The sequence below is a fragment of the Natator depressus genome, chromosome 4, assembly GCF_965152275.1.
Source record: "Natator depressus isolate rNatDep1 chromosome 4, rNatDep2.hap1, whole genome shotgun sequence".
Classification (NCBI taxonomy): domain Eukaryota; kingdom Metazoa; phylum Chordata; order Testudines; family Cheloniidae; genus Natator; species Natator depressus.
This window is the reverse complement of record NC_134237.1, coordinates 91,676,709-91,700,351: the sequence shown is the minus strand read 5'-3', so window position 1 is coordinate 91,700,351 and position 23,643 is coordinate 91,676,709. Positions and strand designations below refer to the sequence as shown.

General features: G+C 39.1%; 2 protein-coding genes across 4 annotated transcripts in view; both read right to left on the bottom strand.

The window, feature by feature from the left end:
* NFXL1 (nuclear transcription factor, X-box binding like 1) overlaps positions 1–16,526 on the bottom strand; it is an 88,060-nt gene extending 71,534 nt beyond the window's left edge. Inside the window, exons 1-7 of the mRNA XM_074951453.1 lie at positions 16,325–16,526; positions 13,405–13,572; positions 11,830–11,939; positions 8,630–8,763; positions 884–1,062; positions 479–640; positions 221–321 (exon numbers count right to left, since the gene is read on the bottom strand). Of these exons, the coding sequence (XP_074807554.1) occupies positions 221–321; positions 479–640; positions 884–1,062; positions 8,630–8,763; positions 11,830–11,939; positions 13,405–13,572; positions 16,325–16,526 (1,056 nt within the window). The remainder of the gene's footprint in view (positions 1–220; positions 322–478; positions 641–883; positions 1,063–8,629; positions 8,764–11,829; positions 11,940–13,404; positions 13,573–16,324) is intronic.
* A 5,144-nt stretch (positions 16,527–21,670) lies between these two features.
* Positions 21,671–23,643, bottom strand: part of CNGA1 (cyclic nucleotide gated channel subunit alpha 1) — a 28,234-nt gene continuing 26,261 nt past the window's right edge. For all 3 annotated transcript variants that reach the window (XM_074951443.1, XM_074951444.1, XM_074951445.1), the window contains one exon: positions 21,671–23,055. In XM_074951443.1, the coding sequence (XP_074807544.1) occupies positions 21,671–23,055 (1,385 nt within the window). The remainder of the gene's footprint in view (positions 23,056–23,643) is intronic.

Sequence of the window (23,643 nt, the reverse complement as noted above, 5' to 3'; positions counted from 1 at the left end):
AAAGCTGTGAATACTAATGTCAAAAGTGAATTGGACCCATGCAATGTATCCGTCTTCAAATGACCGCTGCCTAGATTTGCGTGTGTATGTTTAAACACACGTACCTTAAAAATTAAATAATAATAAACTCCTAACAGGTAACACTTTTCAATTTTCCAATATAGGAAGTAGCCCATTTTCTTTAAGATAAAGACAATACAAAAAGACTTCTGAAACATACCTGCTCACACTGCCAAAATGGACATGCACAAAGTCTTTCTGCTATTTGTCTACCACAGATACACCTTTGTTTACTGACTCGTGGGCAAGACTGACAATCTCCTAAAAATAAGTGATTAATATAGATTTAATTGTGAGGTGATAGAGGGAGAAAAATTACAATAATTTTTTTCCTTTTAATTAGTTCATACAGAGAAGCTTCAACTCTTAGTAACTAATGCAAAACTACTCTCTGAACAATTAAGAAGATCAGGTCTACCTGGGTGACAAGGGTTCTCACAATTGTGCTGTCCACATGGCAGTTTTCGACCACATGGCAGCTGACATGACCATTCTTTGGTACTGCACCTTCTCGGCACTGGTTTAGCCTTCTTACAGTAACAGGCTATTGTGACCATCTTTGGGCAAGGAGGACAAGGACCTGAGAATGGTTAAAAGGAAACAATAAAATTAACATTTCATCACTAGCTCCATAACTCATTTTATTCTCCTTTCATTAGTGTTCAATAACTTTTACTTATAACTTTTAATAATGCAATTTCCCACAAATATTCACTCTCTCCTATTTATTAAAGTTTTAAGTCCAGTGTCATAATTGATTTTAAGCATGATAGTTTTCATGACTAATTGTGAACAGTTAATCAATAGCATAGAAGGGACTTACCCGGGTGACAGAGCAGTAGGCACTTATGTCCACATGGAGGTCTAAATTCCCTCTCACATACTTGGCCACATGAGTGAGGTACCAGCCATGGGTCCAACTCTGGATCTTCTACCTTCCCACAGTAGCAGTAGTATCTAGTGGGAGTTTCAGAACGTTTGTACTCAAACCTACATTTTGGACTGATATGGGCAAAAAAAGAAAAAGGACACTTTTACTAATTCTGTTCGGCAAAGCAACACAGACGTTATCAACTACACAGATTTTTGTCCACCCTGAAAAAAAGCTGTATGATTTTTTTTAAAAGTCATACATACAATCATTTTATTTAAATTTTTTTTATTTTGATATTTAAATTATTTTGTTTAAAAAATAAAGCTGTTTAAAATATAAAAAAGTGTAATATAAAATACGTTAAGGCCTAAATTTATAATCTCTTAAAACATTTAAATAAAAAAAATATGATGAAATTAGCTTCTATCAGAAACTTTATATAGAAAAGCAGCCTTTGACTCAAAGTATCAGAGAAAACACATCTAACATTTGAGGTTAAGCTTTACAAATATGGCACAACAGGTCAGCCTAAGTAACTTAGGAGCCTGTCTCATTTCAGGAATTTACAGTCCAATCACTTCCACTTAGGCATATTTGAAAAATCTTCCCAGGCTAAACAGAAATAATCAGTTTTATTAACGGAACTGAGTGCTTAACTACAGTCAATAAATTCATATAGTTGTAAATGTGAAATATATTTTGATAAGCATATGTATCCAAAAAAATGCTTAAGCTTTTGTTTAATAAAAATAAAGGGTTATATGCTGTTGTGTGTTTAATTAAATTCCAGTTACCACCCGAATGCTGCTTGATACAAATCATGAGCCAAAAGTTAATAAAGCAATAAGTCATTCACTATTTTCTAACATACCAAAATGTACAATTAAGAATCTGAAAGTATTAAACTATGTAACTGCTTAAATAGATGTATATAGTTATAGTGTACCCTCCTAGGTAGCAAAAAGATGTGTGAAATATAGTGTAAAGGCTCTATTTAATTGTAAATCAAAGTGTTGACCTATTGAGGTCCCTTCCAGTCCTACACTTCTGTGATTCTATGTTTTAATGGTTATGTTAACCAATGAGAACACACCTTTCTTTAGAAGATAATTGAAGTACAAATGGAAAAGTTGATTAAAATCAATTATTCCAATTGAGGCTTTCTACTTGCTGATTTAAAATCAACCCACACTGTTTTAGTTAAGGATATAGTTAAATTTATAATACACCAGGGTGGCTGCTACATACTAATTTTTAAATGCACAATTTCACTATGACAAATTCTTCAGGCTCCCAGCTCCACAATACCTTTTCCATGAACAAGTGTAAAACTTGAGAGCATTTAGTATAGCAAACCTTGAGAATAATATTTTACACCTCAAGTAATATCCAAATACTACAATTTTATTCCAAAACAGTACCTGTAACAAAATTATTACTTCCTCTGCATAGGACCACGAATAGTGACATTAAAAACTGGGAACTCTTACTGGACTAGACTCCTACGATATTCAAATAAAAACTTAGTGATGCTAATACATTAAAAATATAGGTCTACAAGAGATTTCAAGTTACAGCTGGGACTTGCTATAATCAGTCCTTGAGACGTATCGGGAGACTCAGGGACCAATGACAATTCACAACCACATGGGCTATAAATAACAGAGGGAGTTTGTCTGGGAGTTCGCCTGGGGAGAGCCCACTGAGGGGAGAGCCCCTCCCACTGTGGAGAGCCCATGAGAAGCAAGTTTAAGGGGAAAAACAATTGAAGACAGTTGGCAGTTTTTCAGAGAGACATTATTAAGGGCACAAGAGCAAACTATCCCACTGCATAGGAAAGATAGGAAGTATGGCAAGAGATCACCCTGGCTTAATCAGGAGATCTTCAATGATCTAAAACTGAAAAAAGAGTCCTACAAAAAGTGGAAACTCGGTCAAATTACAAAGGATGAATATAAACAAATAACACAAGTATGTAGGGACAAAATTAGAAAGGCCAAGGCACAAAATGAGATCAAACTAGCTAGGGACATAAAGAGTAACAAGAAAACATTCTACAAATACATTAGAAGCAAGAGGAAAACCAAGAACAGAGTAGGCTGGGCACTCAACGACAGGAGAAAGACAATAACAGAAAATGTGGAAATGGCAGAGATGCTTAATGACTTCTTTGTTTCAGTTTTCACCAAGAAGCTTGGTGGCGATTGGACGTCTAACATACTGAATGCCAGTGAAAATGAGGTAGGATCAGAGTCCAAAATAGGGAAAGAACAAGTCAAAAATTACTTAGACAAGTTAGATGTCTACAAATCACCAGGGCCTGATAAAATGCATCCTAGAATACTCAAGTAGCTGACTGAGGAGATATCTGAGCCATTAGCAATTATCTTTGAAAAGTCATGGAAGACGGGAGACATTCCAGAAGACTGGAAAAGGGCAAATATAGTGCCCATCTATAAAAAGGGAAATAAGGACAACGCGGGGAACTACAGACCAGTCACCTTAACTTCTGTACCCGGAAAGATAATGGAGCAAATAATTAAGAAGTCAATTTGCAAAGACTTAGAAGATAATGAGGTGATAAGTAACAGTCACCATGGATTTGTCAAGAACAAATAGTGTCAAACCAACCTACTAGCTTTCTTTGACAGGGTAACAAGCCTTGTGGATAATATGGAAGCAGTAGATGTGGCATATCTTGATTTTAGTAAGGCTTCTGATATTCTCTCACATGACCGTCTCATAAACAACAGAAATGCAACCTAGATGGAGCTACTATAAGGTGGGTGCATAACTGGTTAGAAAGTCATTCCCAGAGAGTAGTTATCAGTGGTTCACAGTCATGGTAGAAGGGCATAACGAGCGTGGTGCCGCAGGGATCGGTTCTGGGTCTGTTCAATATCTTCATCAATGATTTAGATAATGGCATAGAGAGTACACTTATAAAGTTTGCAGGCGATACCAAGATGGGAGGGATTAAAAACGCTTGGAGGATAGGATTAAAATTCAAAATGATCTGGACAAACTGGAGATATGGTCTGAAGTAAACAGGATGAAATTCAATAAAGAAATGCAAAGTACTCCATTTAGGAAGGACGATCAGTTGCACACATACAAAATGGGAAATGACTGCCTAGGAAGGAGTACTGCGGAAAGGGATCTGGGGGTCATAGTGGACCACAAGCTAAATATGAGTCAACAGTGTAACACAGTTCCAAAAAGAGCAAACATCATTCTGGGATATATTAGCAGGAATATTGTAAGCAAGACAAGAAATAATTCTTCCGCTCTACTCCGCACTGATTAGGCCTCAATTGGAGTATTATGTCCAGTTCTGGGCGCCGCATTTCAGGAAAGATGTGGACAAATTGGAGAAAGTCCAGAGAAGAGCAACAAAAATGATTAAAGGTCTAGAAAACATGACCTATGAGGGAAGATTGAAAAAATTGGGTTTGTTTAGTCTGGCCAAGAGAAGACAGAGGGGACACAATAACAGTTTTCAAGTACATAAAAGGTTGTTACAAGGAGGAGGGAGAAGAATTGTTCTTCTTAACCTCTGAGGATAGGACAAGAAGCAATGGGCTTAAATTGCAGCAAGGGTGGTTAAGGTTTTACGTTAGGAAAAACTTCTGGCAGAGTGGTTAAGCACTGGAATAAATTGCCTAGGGAGGTTGTGGAATCTCCATCCTTGGGGATTTTTAAGAGCAGGTTGCACAAACACTTGTCAAGAATGGTCTAGACAATACTTAGTCCTGCTTTGAGTGCAGGGGACTGGACTATATGACCTCTTGAGGTCCCTTCCAGTTTTATATTTCTATGATTCTATCATATCATCATCCTATTTGTATACATGTATCATTTTTGTATCTGAAGTTATGAATATTGACTATGTCTCTATATTTCAAAATGTAGTTACACCTGGGAAACTCCCACTAGACAAGATGCTTTCAGTCTAGCCAGTGGGTGGGGAATAGGCCATTAGGAAAACAATAGGCCTTATCTCCCACTTGGGGTGTCTTCCTGAGACCACTAGAGACAGCCTCCGAGAATGGCTGCTAGGACTCTGCAAGGACATGTAATGAGACCATTACTCTAGACTCCAGTCTCTAGACTCCATCTTGGGATATCAGTGTTTTCCTACAGACCAGTCTGGGAACCAAGCTTTGAAACAAAGGATTCCTGCCCTATCCAAAAGCTATATAAGGCAGGAAGTGACATCAACTGGGGTTCTTCACTCCCCACACAAGAAGATTCCTGGAAATACCTGAGGAACAAAGACTGAACTGATGGAAGTGCTGGAGCCAGGCTAAAGGGATTTTTGGCCTGTGAATGGAACACCTGGGGATTCCAAGCTGTAAGCAAGCGCAACTTGCCCCCTAAGAATCTGCAGCCTGCTTTTATCATCTCTTACAGTGAGAATCTGCTATTCATATGCAATCTATTTAGTATATTAAGCTTAGTTTGTGTTGTTTATTGACTAGAAAATCAGCTTTGATCTGTTTGCTATCCCTTATAATCACTTAAAATTAGGGCTGTCAATTAATCGCAGCTAACTCATGCGATTAATGCAAAAAAATTAATCGCGATTAATCACAGTTTTAATTGCACTGTTAAACAGAATACCAACTGAAATTTATTAAATACTTTGGATGTTTTTCTACATTTTCACATATATTGTACTGTGTTGTAATTGAAATCAAAGTGTATATTGTTTTTATTAGAAATATTTGCACTGTAGAAACGATAAAGATAGTATTTTTCAATTCACCTCATACCAGTACTACAGTGCAATCTCTGTTGTGAAAGTGCAACTTACAAATTTATAAATTTTTGTTACATAACTGCACTCAAAAGCAAAACAATGTAAAACTTCAGAGCCTGCAAGTCCACTCAGTCCTCCTTGTTCAGCCAATCGCTAAGACAAGCATGTTTCTTTACATTTACAGGAGATAATGCAGCCCTCTTCTTGCTTTCTGGTGACATTGTAAATAAGAACAGGCATTCTCATGGCACTGTTGTAGCCGGCAGTGCAAGGTATTTATGCTAAAAATGTGTAGCTGTTGACATTCATTAAAAAAAAAATGCATTAATGAAATTTGTGACTGAACTACGTGGGTGAAAATTGTCTGTCCCCTGCTCTGTTTTACCCACATTCTGCCATATATTTCATGTTATAGCAGTCTTGGATGATGACCCAGCACATGTTCGTTTTAAGAACACTTTCACTGCAGATTTGACAAAATGCAAAGAAGGTACCAATGTGAGATTTCCAGAAATAGCTAAAGCACTCAACCCCAGGTTTAAGAATCTGAAGTGACTTCTGAAAGCATGTTACACACCTTGTCCCTCTGATTTGGAAGTCTCAAAAGAGCAACAGTCCGATACGGAAACTACAGAACCTGAACCACCAAAAAACAAAACAAAACAAAAAAAAAACCAACCTTCTGTTGGTGGCATCTGACTCAGATAGTGAAAATGAAGGTGCATTGGTCCGCACTGCTTTGGATGGTTAATGAGCAGAACCCGTCATCAGCATGGATGCATGTCTCTAGGAATGGTGGTTGAAGCATGAAAGGGCATATGAATCTTTAGTGCATCTGGCACACAAATACCTTGCAATGCCGGCTACAACGGTGCCATGCAAACACCTGTTCTCACTTTCACATGGCATTGTAAATCAGAAGCAGGCAGCATTATCTCCTACAAATGTAAACAAACTTGTTTGTCTGAGTGATTGGCTGAACAAGAAGCAGGAATGAGTGGACTTGTAGGCTCTATTGGTTTTGGTTTTGAATGCAGATTTTTTTGTACATAATTCTACATTTTTAAGTTCAACTTTCATGATAAAGAGACTGCACTACACTACTTGTATTAGGTGAATTTAAAAAACAAACAAAAGAAATAGTATTTTTCCAGTGCAAATACTTGGTTTCAGAGTAGCAGCCGTGTTAGTCTGTATCCGCAAAAAGAAAAGGAGTACTTGTGGCACCTGAGAGATCAACAAAATTTATTTAAGCATAAGCTTTTGTGAGCTACAGAACACTTCATCAGATGCATGCAGTGGAAAATACAGTGGGGAGATTTTATATACACAGAGAACATGAAACAATGGGTGTTACCATACACACTGTAACAAGAGTGATCAGGTAAGGTGAGCTATTACCAGCAGGAGAGCGGCGGGGGGAACCTTTTGTAGTGATAATCAAGGTGAGCCATTTCCAGCAGTTGACAAGAACGTGTGAGGAACAGTGGAGGAGGAGGAGGAAAGAGGAGAGAATAAACATGGGGAAAAGAGTTTTACTTTGTGTAATGACCCATCCACTCCCAGTCTTTATTCAAGCCTAAGTTAATAGTATCCAGTTTGCAAATTAATTCCAATGCAGCAGTCTCTCGGAGTCTGTTTTTGAAGTTTTTTTTTGTTGAAGAACTGCCGAGTGACCAAAGAGATTGAAGTGTTCTCCAACTGGTTTTTGAATGTTATAATTCTTGACGTCTGATTTGTGTCCATTTATTCTTTTACGTAGAGACTGTCCAGTTTGACCAATGTACATGGCAGAGGGGCACTGCTGGCAAATGATGGCCTATATCACATTGGTAGATGTGCAGGTGAACAAGCCTCTGATAGTGTGGCTGGTGTGATTAGGCCCTATGATGGTGTCCCCTGAATAGATATGTGGACACAGTTGGCAACGGGCTTTGTTGCAAGGATAGGTTCCTGGTTTAGTGGTTTTGTTGTGTGGTTGCTGGTGAGTATTTGCTTCAGGTTGGGGGGCTGTCTGTAAGCAAGGACTGGCCTGTCTCCCAAGATCTGTGAGAGTGATGGGTCAATATATTTTATCAAAATATAAAGTGAGTACTGTATACTTTGTATTTTGTGTTTTAATTGAAATCTATACGTGAAAATGTAGGAAACATCCAAAAATATTTAAATAAATGGTATTCTATTATTGTTTAATCATGGGGTGTTTTTTTAAGTCGCTTAAAATCTCTCTTTTGTAGTTAAACTTATTTTTGCTTTATCTAAAACAATGTGTGGAAACCATAACTCAAGGGCAAAAAGCTGTTGCATATTCCTCTCCACACAGAGGGAGAGAGTGAATTTTATGAGTTTTGCTGTACAGTTCCTTGTGCAGCGCAAGATGGTATAATTTTGGGTTTATACTCCAGAGTGGGTGCGTGCTTGAGAAGCTGGTAGTTTCCCTAGCTGTAGCCTTCCCATGCAAGGGCCGGTCAAAGAGCCGTTGCGCAACAGGAGCTGGGTGTGTCCCTATCTGTATGTATGCAGGTGAAAGTGCAGGCTGGAGAGGGCTTTGCAGCTTGTCACAGCAATACAGTGCAAAAAGGAGCCCAGACTGGTGGGTCAGGAAGGCTTAGTGGCACCCCAGTTCCAGGTGGCACCCCGGGGGGAAACCCATCGAAAACACATTTTAACTGAGGGCAAAACATGATATCTGTACAACAGTCAAGTTACTGTCTTCACATGTTGAAATTTCAATGCAGTGATTTTTTTTTTTTAATGTTTCCTAAAACGCAAACTGTGCCAGTGTGAACTTCAAACAAATTCACAGAACAATGTGAAAGCAAGTATGGAGTACACATTTTCCAGTTACAAGTACTATTACTTTTTAAAGTGAGCCCAGTTCTCACTTAGTCCTCAATCAAGGCATCTTTTTAAATGTAACATGCAAAGCTTACCAAGGCCATGGATAATCTTTCTTCCCAAAATCATCATCTGTCAAGGGAGAAGATATAAGAAAAAGGCTGTCCTTAGCCCACTTTTGGATACATGGCATGTGAAATATACAGAAACATCCAGAACAGCTCCAGACCTAAAAGATAAACATAAAAGAAATGACTAGCACCTATTAGGCTTGCTTCTGATTAAATGAATGAAAAAAAAAAAGTGTCTAAAAGGGATACCAACTTTAAATCTATTCAATTAAAAAAAAAAAAGTAAAACTAGTTTCATATACTACATGTATTCCTGTATTCACCTGCCAATTTTGATGATTTTACTACTACAGCTTCATACTGTTGTAAAAATGTTGTTCTCTCTTCTATTGCTGTGCAAGTTTTTCCTGTTGCTTATGTGGGCCTAATTACACAAAAGAAATAGTAAAACATTTTTTACCTCTCTAATCTTAGGTGTTATGTGCAACAATAATAAACCAAAGACTCATGCAGAAGTGTCAGTTTAAATGTAGTGTCCCTTTTAAAGCAGGTACTTTCATAACGGACAAACTTAAAAAAAAACCAAAAAACTAGTAATTTATTGTGGCCAGTCTCCTTCTGTGCTCTCCTTGCCATAACTGAAGTTGTATGTTCTTGCTCCTGGCTGTATTTCTTTGCTGATCCTGAAGCGAAATCATTATCGTATGCTCAGTACATCAGTTGAGAATCAAGTGAAATAGAATAAATGCAGCTTTATGATTTCACTACAAGATGAAATAGAAGGTGAGTGGTGAAGGAATATACTCTGTCTAAAAGAGATAACTGGAAACCTGCAAACAGGATAAACACAGTTATGAAAACACCTCAATGGTGAATAAATTTGTACTGTCAGTCTGATATTTGAAAGGTTACTATGAAAATTATCTCAAAGCAAAAATATACAAAAATACATCCAATTTAGGCACACAGCCTTCAGTGCATAAACGTGAATCAGGGTCTGTGAACATACGTAAGTATGTATGCAAATCTTGTGCAATGCCCAAGGAAGGCAAGTCTGTACACACATATGTCATAGCCCTTTAAGTTAAAATGTCCTTGTTTGCAAGTTTATAGTCTAACTTATGATGTGACGCCCTTTAGGGTATGTCTACACAGCCCATGGCAGAAAGTCTCCCAGTCCAGGTCAACAGACTCAGGCTCGCTCTACTGTGCTTAAAAAAACAAAACAAAACCAACTGTGTACGCGGCACTTTGATGTCATGGCTTGGGCTGGAGCTCTAGGTCTGAAGTCTACCCCCCTCCCCAGGGCTCAGAGCCTAAGCTGCAATGGTATTTTTAGCACGGTAGCATGAGCCCTACAAACCTGAGTCCGTCATCACAGAATGGGAGGCTCACTGCCATGATCTCCGTAGACACCTTAAAAGATTCAGTGTGTTGCAGGAACCAGACATAATGGGGTAAGTGAAACAGCTGAAGATTTAAGTCTGAATTTCCTTTTTCTCTGGATTTACCCGTGGACATTTTAAAATGGAAGCAGGTTATTTTATGTTTAGCTTGTGAAAGGCAAGAGAGAAAACATTTCCAATCTTCTGACAACGTCAAAAGTGTGTTACCCCAGACCCACTAAAAGTTACTAACAGCTCAATTGCTCATTTCCAAAACTAACATTTATAAACAGTTGACAGGTTTACTAAATTTGAATTAAAATACTCAATGGAAAAAACCGTTAAGGATCCAAGATGAGTAACAATGTGTTGATTTAAAAAAGACGAAAACAACAAAACACAAACAACTTTCATTTAAGTTTCCAAATGATTTTAGGTCTACTCATAAGTCAAGTCAACTGTCACAGGACAAATCAAATTAAAAAAATAATTAAAAAAACCACAAAAAACCTGGCCTTGACACATTAAAAATGCATTTCATTTGTAAGAACCAAAAGGTCTAATATAAAAATCACATACCATGTGTTGTACGAGACTTCTGTGAACAAGTTAACGTCTTCAGTTTTATTAGGTATGTATAACAACTATCCACCATTAAAAAAAGGAAAGTTTTTCTGCACACTACCTCTTTTGCAGCAAGATTTGTTATTGCAAACCAAGGGCATAGCCAGTCTGTTTCCCCTTACAATATTTACTACAGTGAAGTATGATGGGCCCAATCATGTACCTATTGAATTAAATGGAGTTTTCCACTGACTTCAGTGGGAGTAAAATTTGGCTTGAGATATGTTGGGTTATGGAAAAATGTGGCTGCATGAAATAAAAAAAACGTGGGTCGGGGGACATGAAGTCATTTTGGCTATATTTATTCAATCATGCAGATCTCAAAACCCAGACAAGCAAAATCCCACGTTCTTCTCTCATTGTACCTTACTGACCCATTCTGCAATACTCTAGCTTAATTTTGGTTCCCCTTACTATATGATCCAACTGTAATACTCCCCTATTGCGGACTGTAACAATATCTTAACCAAGATTCAACAACCGTATCCTTTTGAAGTGTAGGCCCTATTGCTGCTGCTTTTTGTATCTGTGACTTTCTAAAATTTAAAAATGTGATCCTTCTAATTAGGCTTGAAAGGCCTAAGTTTTTATTGATAAATATCAAATAAATTTCTCTTTATACACACAAGCCAATGAAAAAATATTTCCCTAGATAGTAATCAAAATTTACAAATTTAAGAAACGTACCTCCTGAAAACTTCTAAAGCTATTTATTTTGTATGTTTTGACATATTGACAATTTGTATTTTAACAGTAATAAAGCTTTACCTTTTTGAATCTCAACGTTATTAGCTAAATGTCTGACTCCCCTCCCCTAATTTCCTACAACTGTGAAAATGTAAATAGTTAAAAATAAATATTGGTATTATCCATCAAAATTATATTAAAATAAAAATCAAATTATGTCAAGCTTACTTATACTGTACCATGACCACAGGTTTGACAGGAACCTCACAGAACAAAAGCCAAATTTACCACTATGATTTCAAGTTATGTACGCACAAGCTTTGATACTGCACAAACATGACAGTTAGCTGAAAGTGAACTATAATTTTTATGTAGTATTTAGCACTCCTAGAAACTTTCATATTAATCCTCAACACTCCAATAAGTCAGGCAAGTGTTCATATTTAAATATTTAACATTTGCTTGATACATATTAATAAAAAGCAATTTAGCTGGTTAATACCTTGAAGACTATTGTAAAATACTTACAGCTTGGTTTCTCTTAACTGAAGCAATGCAAATCAAGCATGTCAAAGCCCCAGACTGAAATGCTTCATTCACATATTGTCTTGTACGTTCCAGTTCACTTGCATCTCCATCTTTAATACACAAAAAACAAAGCCTTCTTGTAAGACCATTAACAGTGTTTGATCCTCTATATCTGAGCACCCAAAGATAAGCACTCATGTTTAAAGATAATCAAATGTTCATTTATGTAGCATTATTTCCAAGCACAAATCAAAGAAAATGTCATGTTAGAGTTTTATTGAGCTTAGAAGAGGAAAGGAAAAAAAAAAAAAATCCACACTAATCAAGATTGCAAGTCTGTCCACCCAGCATATAATTGAGTATAAATAGTCAGCAGGTGCACAGGGATTTAGTTAGTTTCATTTCAATTCTTGGGACCAAATGGCTAAATCCTGTAGCCCTCTTCCTCACCTGCATCTCACCAGATCACTTCCTTCCCCCCATCAAGTGGTGGCAAGTATACCAAAGTTGCTACTCCCATCTCCCCTCACCAACTTCTGCCTCAGATGGCACATCTCCCACTCCCCAGCTGCTACCTATCCATACCCTACCAGTCCAAACACAGCCCTGCCTGACGAGTTCTGCTCTGTTACTCTTGTCATCTCCTCTCCTTCAATTTTCAGGAGCTCTTCCACCACTAGCATTCCACTTCCCTTGTCCCACCAAATAAAACAAAAATGTAGATATGAAAGAACTAAAGAACCAAAAAGGTCCAGATGCTACATCTCCCATGCATGGGACTAGCTTACCCAAGTTGCAGGGCTATAACAATTCAGCATAAGGAGTTAGGATACATGTAGGCATTTATTCTCTCTCCAAAAACAAAACAATACAAACCAATGAAAAGCCACACAGTTCTGAAGCCTTGTTTTGCAAACCTGAGACTTTTCTTCCCCTTTGCCTAATCAGCCAGCTTTTCTCCTCAACTAGCTGGCCTGATGTATAAGTGGCATATGCAATTGTGATAAGGTGCTAGCAGCAGCATCCTTATCAATTGCTGCAGTATGAAGTCTGCTGCAAGCTCAGCTGTGAACAATTAAACACTTTCTGTTGTGGGACTATGAGCATCTGGGTGGTAATACTGGGCTGACAACATCATTGGGAGGATATAAATAGAAGGAACAGGAAACAAGGGTGAGCTCAGAAGGGAAGCTTAGAGAGTGAGCTGTACTAAGGAGGGAGGCTATACTGAAAGCTTCTGCTACACAATACCTGTGTGATGTTCTGTGCATTTAAAAAAAGCAGAGGAATAAAAGATACATGTAGTGAAAGGAAAACAGCCTGGGAGTGTTTGTAACTGTGAGGTGACAGAAACATTTTAGACAGCACAGCACACCAGGTAGTGACAGAGATACCCTGTGACAAATCTTCTACCAATCTTGACCACCACAGAAAATTAAGTACTTAAGTCATACGTTAAGAACATTACAATATCAGAATTATCTCTAATTATCAAAGCTTTTAAATATAAGATGATCGTGCAATGCTGCCAATTTTTTTATGCTACAGAGATGTCAATATATTAAAATATTTTACCAGTTTGATTAGTATAAGTTGTGAATGTTTTGGCCAATATCTTTCCATGTTTTCCTTCGCTATCTTCATCTTCTTCAGAAGAGGAACTAAACTGGTCTTCAACAAACTTTTTTGCTGCCGCTTGATTAGCCTTCTTAATTTCATCAAATTTCTTCTGAGAAGATAATTCTGTATAAAAAATACATGAATTTTAGTGCCATATTAAATTCTGAAGACTCCACTGTCCTTTTTAGTTTTTTTTTAAACTTAATGTTCTCAATGAGTATTCTCTCCTTACAGCCAGTTCAGCATTTTAGTGTTTCTAATGCAGGACAAGTAAATATGCTCCCCTCCCCCGCCCCAAATACTGTGCATCAGCATGAATGTTCACAGTTTTGGGAGTAGTTAATTGCATTTCATGCACCAGTATCACTATTTCAAAAGAAATATTATTCTAACCAAACACACACATTCTATCAAAGTATGCTGGCTAGACAGTACCATACTGCTGCTTTACCTAAAGGCTATTAAAAACACTATTCCTTTTTGTTGGGTCAGGCACATAAAATTTCACAACTGTTTGGTAATAGTGCATCTGTGCTATTTTGCGGAAACTTTGGAGGTACATTTAATTGTTTCTATTACTTTTACAATTGTGACTTTTGGGGCTCTCTCACCAGTCCACTGCATCGCTACTGCAGTAATGGATCCATGCCACCACTTCATTTGACAACATTAAGTAGCCTCCACATGGTCATTTTAACAGATAATTTGTTAGACTACCAAGTATGATGTAGTGGGAGACTGGATCTGCAGCTGGGACTCTACAGCAAAGTCTCACTTCCTTCCTTTTGAGAGAGACTAATAGTCTTAATAAATGCAATCTTGTGCCATTTATATTCATTCAGAATGCTACTGCAAAGGTAATTTTCCTAGCCCATTGCTTTGACCATGTCATCGCTTTGTCTTTGCATCTCTCCACTGGGTCACCCTTTTTTATTGCAAAGAAACTACCTGCTTTCATTTTCAAAGCCCATCACAACCTATCCCTACCCTACTAATCCCTTATTTGGTATCAAAAGGTTGATTCTTAACTTTGATCAACTGATGATACCAGCCTCCATCAGGCACTTGTTAAATTTTCAAACAAGAACTTCCATACTTTCCCGCTTGGGAGGATGTCCACATCAGCGTTCCCTCTAATTTTTCCCATGCATGTGTGGAATGAATTTTGTTATATGCACCAATATGGAAGTGATGTGACACACATCACTTCCATATTGGTGCACATAAAATTCATGTGGTGGGGGTGGGGCTGAGGGGTTCGGAGTGTGGGATAGGGGCTCAGTGTGCAAGAGGATGAGGGCTCCAGCTAGCGATGAGGGCTCTGGGGTGGGGCCAGGGATGAGAGGTTTGGGGTGTAGGCTGCCCAGGGGCTACAGTGGGGAGAGAGGACCCCCCCTCCAGCTCTCTCTCACAGCCGCAGCATGTCTATGCTGGGGGAGAAGCGCCTCTCCCCGTGGCAGCCCTGAACCCCTGTGCAGGGCTTAATAGGCAGCTGCATGGCCATGCAGCTTAGAGGGAACTTAGGTCCCCATAACTGTCTGCAAAGCTACCTCATATCCACCTTCATAACTCTCATCTGCCATGATGCATACAAAAAGCTTGGTAATGGTTAGGCTGCTGATATACTGAGCCCACTGCCCATCCTGTCAACCAATACTGTTTCACTGTTCATATGTACTCCCCCCACTGTCTGTATCCATCTATTATCTCTTAACTTATATTTAAATTGTAATCTCTTTGGGGCAGGCACCATCTTTCTGCTCTGTGTTTGTATAGCACCTAGTACAATGGAATCCTGGCCCATGACTAGGGCTCCCAAGCACTACAATAATATAAATGAATACTAATAAAATCACAACTTGTTAAGAGTCCAACATAAGAGTATAGTAACCATAAGATCAGATACTATAGAATTAGAGATGCAAAAGATTTCTTAGGCCAGTCATTTCATCCCCATGCCACGTGCAAGTTTGTTCCCTACAATGTATTTTTAAGTGCTTTAAAACTAGACTTAACAAAAGTATTCCTTGCTTTCCTTGGGAGACTATACCATGACCTAACTCAGCTTGCTGTAAATAAAGAGGAGTTTACTAATAAAGAGAAGGTGGGTGAGGTAATGTGTTTTATTGGACTAATTTCTATTGATAGAAGAAACAACTTTGAGATTCACAGAGCTTTTATTCATGTCTGGAGAAAGTAATCAGAGTGTCACAGCTAAATTACAAGGTAAAACAGACTGTTAAGCTTAAGGGGTTAAATATTTATTTACAAACTTTTCCATGGCCCTCATCAACATAGCAGCTCGGTATTTCACAAACAGAGAACGTATATTCACAATACTCCCGTGAGATACTGATAATCTCCATTTTACAAATAGGAAACGGCGGCAGAAACTAGGGGCCAGATTATGGGGCCCTGGCCCACACTGGGGAGCACGTATTCACGTGAGCAGCCCCACCAGAGGCAGGACTAGACTTCGCTGGCTGCAATGTCTTACGTGTCTGGGAACAATTCCTACAAGGGTGCAGGCTGTGACCCTCACACAGAAGGGTGGGAAATCAACAGCGCCACTCAGGGGAGCGGAGGCTCACCAGCGCGGGCAAGGCAGAGACACCCCGGCAGCGCCGGGAATTAACTCAGGCCTCCCGACCCGCAGCCCTGGCCTGTCGGGTACCTCTGGCTTGCGTGGCTGGGGCTTCAGGCTGCGCCCCCCACTGTTAACGAAGCCCCTCTGCGTCGGCCCCAGCCGGCCAGTGCTGCTGCTGCTGCCCTATAAGCGGGGGCCGCCAGCGGCTCAGGGCGCCCGTGGAGCCTGCCGGAGAGTCCAGGCCGGCGTCTGCCTGCCCCGGCTGCGCCGCCCCGGGAGGATACTCACCTCTGGCTCCCAGGGAGCTGCTGCTGCTGCCGGTGAGCGGGATACAGGCAGTGCCGCCGCCTCCTCCTCTCCCCCGGCCGGACCCGGGCCGGGCGGCGCCGCCGCCGCTAGCTCCCCCGCCGGCACAGAGCCCGATCCCGGCCTGGCCGCTGGCCCGGGCTCGCCCCCTGCCCCGGCCGGCCTGGCGCCACGCCGCCTCCATCCCTCTGGCCAGGCGCCGAGCAGACCCCTCGTCCGCCCGGCTCCTCTACCCGGGCAGCGCCAGCAGCGGGAGATTAGCCCCGCCCCTTCCGCCGGCCAGAGGCCCCGCCCTGGCCGAGTAGCCGGCTGGCCCGAGCGTCATCCGACCACTTCTTTAAGGCTGCCCTCATCGAGGTTAAGCGGGAGGCGGTTCAGCTGGGGAGGAAGGCAGGAGACATGGTCGCAGCTCTGGGGCATGGTTACATTACTCATCTTTTATGGTGTTGCACGTAGCAAGGTCAACTGTAATTTAATAGTGTTGTGGTGTTTTTGTTTGTGTTATTTAATAAATAATTGAGTCCAAACTAGGCTGTTCCAATTATATTGATATTTATTGTCCTTCCTTTTTTATTGCTCATTTACCTGCTAGTTTGCAAAATTCAATCAGTCATAATAGTCTCTTAGTGCAAATTAGCAGGCACTATTACATCTTTTTAATTACACTTTATAAACTAAACTTCATAAGACCTCTCGTAATTAGGATCAAATGCTAGAACTCAGTGTGCATAGTATATAATATTAATTTGTTTTTGTTGTTCTTAACTTACTTGAGGTTATGACTAACAAAGGATCATCTTGTAAAGAGGCCTGACTGGATTCTTATTTTTAGTTTTCTATAACTAGCAAAATAGATGTATAACCTCTTGGCAAGTAAAATAGTAGATGTCTTTGGTTGGTAAGCATGCTTGTATCTTCAGTACTAATGTGTATTTACTTTTCTAATGCTGACTTTTTCTTGAAATTCCCTCATAAAGATATTACAGTAGAACCTCAGAGTTATGAACACCAGAGTTATAAACTGACTGGTCAACCACACACTTCATCTGGAACCAGAAGTACACAATCAGGTAGCAGCAAAGACAAAAATAATAAAGCAAAGATAATACATTACTGTGTTAAATGTAAACTACTAAAAAAACCAGGGAAAGTTAAAAAAAAAAAAAAGGATTTGACAAGGTAAAAAAACTGTTTCTGTGCTTCTTTCATTTAAATTAAGATGGTTAAAAGCGGCATTTTTCTTCGGCATAGTACAGTTTCAAAGCTGTGTAACATTGGAATGAACAACCATAAAGTTTTGTTCAGAGTTATGAACAACCTCCGTTCCCGAGGTGTTCGTAACTCTCAGGTTCTGCTACATATATATGTGGTGTTAATTCTTGTTGAGGGAATAAATGCACCCTTATCTATAAAGTAAGTAAGTTGGGGGAAGAGTGTTGCTATTTGGAGGGTTTTTTATGTCTGTTTGAAAGGATTGTTAAAATAGGAATGAGCCAAATTTAAATATGAAAATCAGTTATGATTTTTTAATCCTCTTCAGATAGGATTATATTAATGCCAATGAGGAACCTTTAAGTTTGTGCCCACAGCCTCTACACAGGGAAGTTACAGCACAGCACTCTGGTGCTCACTGCTCTTCACACCCTCAGAGCTTGAACTGCGGGACTGTGTAGACATGCCCCAAGTCTCCATGTAGATAAGCCCTAAGTAAAAGAATGAAAACTGCTTACTGGAGTAATTCAGGACATATGTGAAGAAGACAGAAAAAAAAATCTTAAGTGTCAGGCCAGTAAGTCAGGGTATTCTGAGTTATGGATAGAAAAGAAGGGCCATACTGAACTGTTACGCTTAAACAGAGTAGATTACAATCTAGATAGAACATGTTATTTAATAAATAATTAGTCTGTTGTGAGATTAAAAAATCAACCACTATCCATACTCAGCAACTTCACTATAAGAATGTCTCAGAAGATTTTTACTTCACAAAACAGGAATTGAAGAATATGTTTGTAATCGATGGGACTTACTTTGATGACAAGTTCTTAAAAGTTGTTGCAATACTGTAGATATTTATTTCATACACCATAGATTTAATCTATTAAATACACAAGATTTCCTCACCATATTTGTATACATTTGTGACTGACAGTTGCTTCACTCTTAATGGTAAACTCTGGAGTTGAGAATTCTGAAATAAAACACTCCAGTTTTGCGGGGTTCTTTGAAATCCAAACCCACATTTGAATATAGTAGGATCTGTGTCTATAATGGACCAAACTAGAACCCCAATTGCTAAGTCCTGATCCTGCAAATACTAAAGCTTGTTCACAACTTGACTCGTCTACGAAGTCCAATTGACTTCAGCAGAACTACTCACGGAAGTAGTGTTATGCATGCACTTAAAATTTTGCAGAATAAAGGTATTTAGGATGTTTTACAAGAGCTACAGTGTCTTTAACATGAAACTTGAAACATTTTTTAAAATGTTGACAGATAAACAATGTGGAAGAATTTTAATGTGACTGGAGTGTACACATACCCCCTACATTTTTATTTCAAAGTACTTCCTTTGTCAGAAGAAAACTTTAAACATAGTTTTATTTTAGCAAATACATGCTTGTTAAAGTTAAAAATATCAATATTTTACATTATAAAACTTCTATCTGTCTGAAATACACCAGCGTATGATTTGGTGTTTCTATTAGAAATACAGCATTTTGTTTTGCATTCAATGATTTTTGGTTCAAGAGTTCTATTGTCAAGAAAATTTGTTCATGTAACAACAGTGGCATCTAGTGGCTATTACTGATGTTACAGCCTGATGGGCCAATTAAAACAAGCCAAAAATTGTGGTTATGACAATAGATATCCACTTTTCTTCACTAAAACACATCAACACCATAACAGTGATATCTGGCAGCTACTTCATGTTACTATCACTGAACCACAAGTTTCACTACTGTAGATAACATCTCATACCAGGGATTGGCAACCTTTGGCACACAGCCCGCCAGGGTATGCCCCCCTGGCAGGCCGGAACGTTTTGTTTATTTGCCATGTCCACAGGTTCGGCTGATCGCAACTCCCACTAGCTGCGGTTTGCCACTCCAGGCCAATGGGGGCTGCGGGAAACAGCAGCCAGCACGTCCCTCGGCCCGCACCGCTTGCTGCAGCCCCCATTGGCATAGAGCAGTAAACTGTGATTGGCCGAACCTGCGGACGCAGTAGGTAAACAAACCAGCCTGACCCGCCAGGGGGGCTTACCCTGATGGGCCGTGGGCCAAAGGTTGCCGATACCTGTCTCATACCCTTCTTCAAATCATGAGTTTTATTACTTAGACTCTTAGAGTAAGCCATTCAAGGCAGGGATAATCTGTTTCTGAAATATTTGTACAGTGCCTAGCAAAACAGGACTTGGTCCTGTAAGTGCTGCAGCAATATAAATAATAAACTACATAATATTCTTTTACTATAAGGTTTTTTTTAAGGTTGACAAGCCAAGCACTAAGAAGTTAGGAAATGCCAAAATTAAGGTTGGTGAGGTAATATCTTTTATTGGACCAACTTCTGTTGGTGGAAGGGACAAGCTTTCAGGCTTCATAGAGCTGCTTTTTAGGTCTGCAAAAAGTAACCAGAGTGTCTCAGCTAAGTACATGGTGGGACAGCATGTTAAACATAAAGGGTTAAACACATTGCAAGAAACCACTTAAAATGAAGTGGGCAAGTAACACCTCTGCATTCATAGGACCAAACAAGGGTTAGTGGGTTACAATTATTGTAATGAGCTATGAAATCATGGTGTCTTTGTTGAGACTATGATTTTTAGTGTCCAGCAAAGTTATGAATTTAAGTTCCCCAACTTGTCTTTTGAAGGAGTTGTGCAGGTTTCCTTTGAGGACAAGGAGTAATAGGTCAGAGATGAAGTGATCGCTTTGTGAAAAGTGTTTGCCCATGTGTGATATGTTGTTTTTGTCTTTTATCATTTTTCTATGAGTTCATTTGAGTGTAGTAATTGTCAGATTTCACCCACACACTTGTTTTTGGGGCTTTTGATACACTGGATGAGGTCCACCACAGGTTGTGATAGGCATGTATAGGACCCAGGGATCTTGAAAGGTGTGTTGTGGGAGGTATTGATCATCGTAGCTGTGGAAATATGTCTTCAGGTTTTACATCTATTGTACATCTACTGGCAGGGTGTGGTGCCACTTTGAGTTGGTGTGTCCTGGTCTGTGGGGAGCTTGCTTCTGGCAATGAGGTTGGTGAGGTTAGGGGCTTGTTTAAAGGCCATATTACATTTATAGTATAACCTCAGTTATGAACACTAGAGTTACAAACTGACCAGTCAACCACATACCTCCTTTGGAACCAGAAATACATAATCAGGCAGTAGCAGAGACTCCCCCCCCCAAAAAGCAAATACAGTACTGTGTTAAACATAAACTACTAAAAAATAAAGGGAAAGCAGAATTTTTCTTCTGCATAATAAAGTTTCAAAGCTGTATTGAGTCAATATTCAGTTGTAAACTTTGGAATGAACAACCATAATGTTTTGTTCAGAGTTAGGAACATTTCAGAATTATGAACCACCTCCATTCCCAAGGTGTTCGTAACTCTGAGGTGTTCTACTGTATACCTATGCAGACTTCAGATAACCAATAAATGTTACCAAATGTTTCCTTATTTACATAGTGAATGAGAAGGAAATTATAAAAAATTATAATATGGAGTACAACTTTGCATGGCTATCAACATATTATAGTATGTAGATTAAATGCACTTGTTTTTACAACAATGTTACATAAAGGATAATATAAATAACCCATTAGCAAACATTTTATATTACTGATATTTATTATTTATTTTGCTTTAGGGCCTAACAAATATACCAGCTATTTTCAAAATACAGAGGAAATACAAATACACAGTCCTTGTCCTGAAGGGCCTACAATTGTTAAAGACAAAATGATTGATAGGTTTTTATTGTAACATTTTCACTGAGATTAAATATCAAAACACTAAATTTATGTACGCACTTCATAAATATAACTGCAAGCCCAGGACCGAGTAGCATTTTGTAGCATGAAAACAATGATATTTATGCTCCTTTCTTATTCCTGATTCTTCATCTTATTTTTTTCTTGACGTTTACTGTGTATGTATATTGCCTGATATGAAATAAGTGATGTTTCATGACTAAGTAGTAGCTTATAATAAAGGGCCACATCCTCAAGGATCAGAGTTGAGCGCACTCGGTAGCTTGCAAGATTTATCCTTAACTGCTAGTGGCAGTCCCCAGTGTTTTATTCTAGTGTTGACACTTCAGATTTATTTATCTAATTCTTCTAAATCTGAGAATTCAAACTGCATAGTTGATTTCAGTATTTTCTCAACCTCTGTCAGTCGTTTTTTCAGTTTCTGCTGTGTGGCATCATACTCAGCCAAAAGCCTGGCAAGCTTGGTTTGTAAGTTGTCCACTGCTCCTTCCATTTGAATGACCTTTTCTTCAATGTTTTTAGGATCGCTTCCTGTATTTGCAACATCTATATCCAGTAACCCATCCTTCAGCAAGATTTCCTTACCTTTCTCTTCCAGCAGGGCCTTTGCATCTGGGTATTCTATTAAAGCCTCCACGAGGTCATCTTTAGATAGACAAAATAAGTCTGAGTATCCAATGCTTCTAATGTTGGCTGTTCTTCGATTGCCAGCTTTGCTGCCTTTAATATTAAGTATGCTAATCTCCCCAAAGTAGCTGCCATCACTTAAGACCACAAATTGTGTAATTCCATCATCAGCTACTACAGCAAGTTTACCTTCTTTGATAATGTACATCTCTCGTCCAATGTCCCCCTTTCGGCAGATGTAATCTCCTGGACTGTAGACTTGAGGCTGCAGTTTCAAGACTAATTCAACTAACAAGCCAGCTTCACAATCTGCAAAAATTCGAACTTTCTTTAATGTGTCCAGATGAACACTGATTGCAATCTCTGCTCTTAATTTATCTGGTAGATATTTTAAAACTTCCCTTTCATCCACTGCCTTTTTATTTGTCCACAAGTAGTCGAACCACTTAATAACTCTCTTTTCTATTTCTTTATTCACATTTCGAAAGTGCATATACTGCTTGATAGCATCAATCCTTCCTTGAAACTCTGCTCTGGCTGCATTCATATTGGAGATCATAGAACCAATGTTACCAACAATAGTAGCAAAAATCAGCACCCCAACCAAGAAGTCAACAACCACAAAGAAGTACTCAGAATCCTTTACAGGAGGAGGTGTTTCCCCAATAGTGGTCAAGGTCAGCGTCGACCAGTAGAGGCTATATACATATTTTCTCGCCAGACGGGCAAATTCAGGATCAGAGGTGTTTGGATAGACCCATGTGTCTGCCCCAAATCCAATGGCTTTGGAGATAGAATAGTACACACATGCATTCCAGTGAATAATAATCACTATGTACATGACAAGAGTAGAGATCCTGAAGATATTTGGATAGTTTGTCCTTGTTTCTGTTCGCTGGAAGAACTCAAACATACGAGATACTTTAAGTATTCTGTTTATTCTTAATTCTGGATAGGTCAGACCTAATTTAAAGTACAGTAGATCAGTTGGTATGACTGACAGTAGATCTAGTTTAAATTGTAAAGTTCCTGTATATTTCTGTTTAAGTTTAAGTTCTTCTTTCACCAACAAACCTTGCTCCAAATAACCTAAAATAAAATATAAAATCTTTAAAATTCTTTGACTTTGACTTTTTTGTTGCTTTATCATCTATTGCATTCTGTTATATGTGAATTTCAAATTAATCTTTAAAATGATTTTGGCTATAGAGTTTCTGGCTGTACATAATTTTCCAACTTTTTATTAAGATGCATAGTTTTAACAGCTATATATTTTAACTGGATTTGAACTTTAAGGCCCTATGTTGAATTTTTGTAGCTAAGCAATTGGGGCCAAATCTTGGACCTAGCTGACTTGATTAAGCAGAGCCATCTGTACTGCCTGGCCTGGCTGGGCTCTGTGGAGTCTTATGGAAATCCTGAAGGGAGGAACCATCCCCCATGGTGGAAGTGTCACACTTACAGCCTCCCAAGTTTACCCTCTTCCTGCTACAGTTTGTGCTGCCCTAGCACCTAGTAACCTCCATGGCCCTTGTGTGGGAGAGAGAGAGTTAGAGTGAGGGCAGCGCTCATGCGCTCATTCCATTCCTTGTTCACCCACGCCACCCACAAACAACTCTCCTTCTTGGGTAAGATTTGTAAAAATGGATACATAAATAAAATGAAGCTAACTGGAGC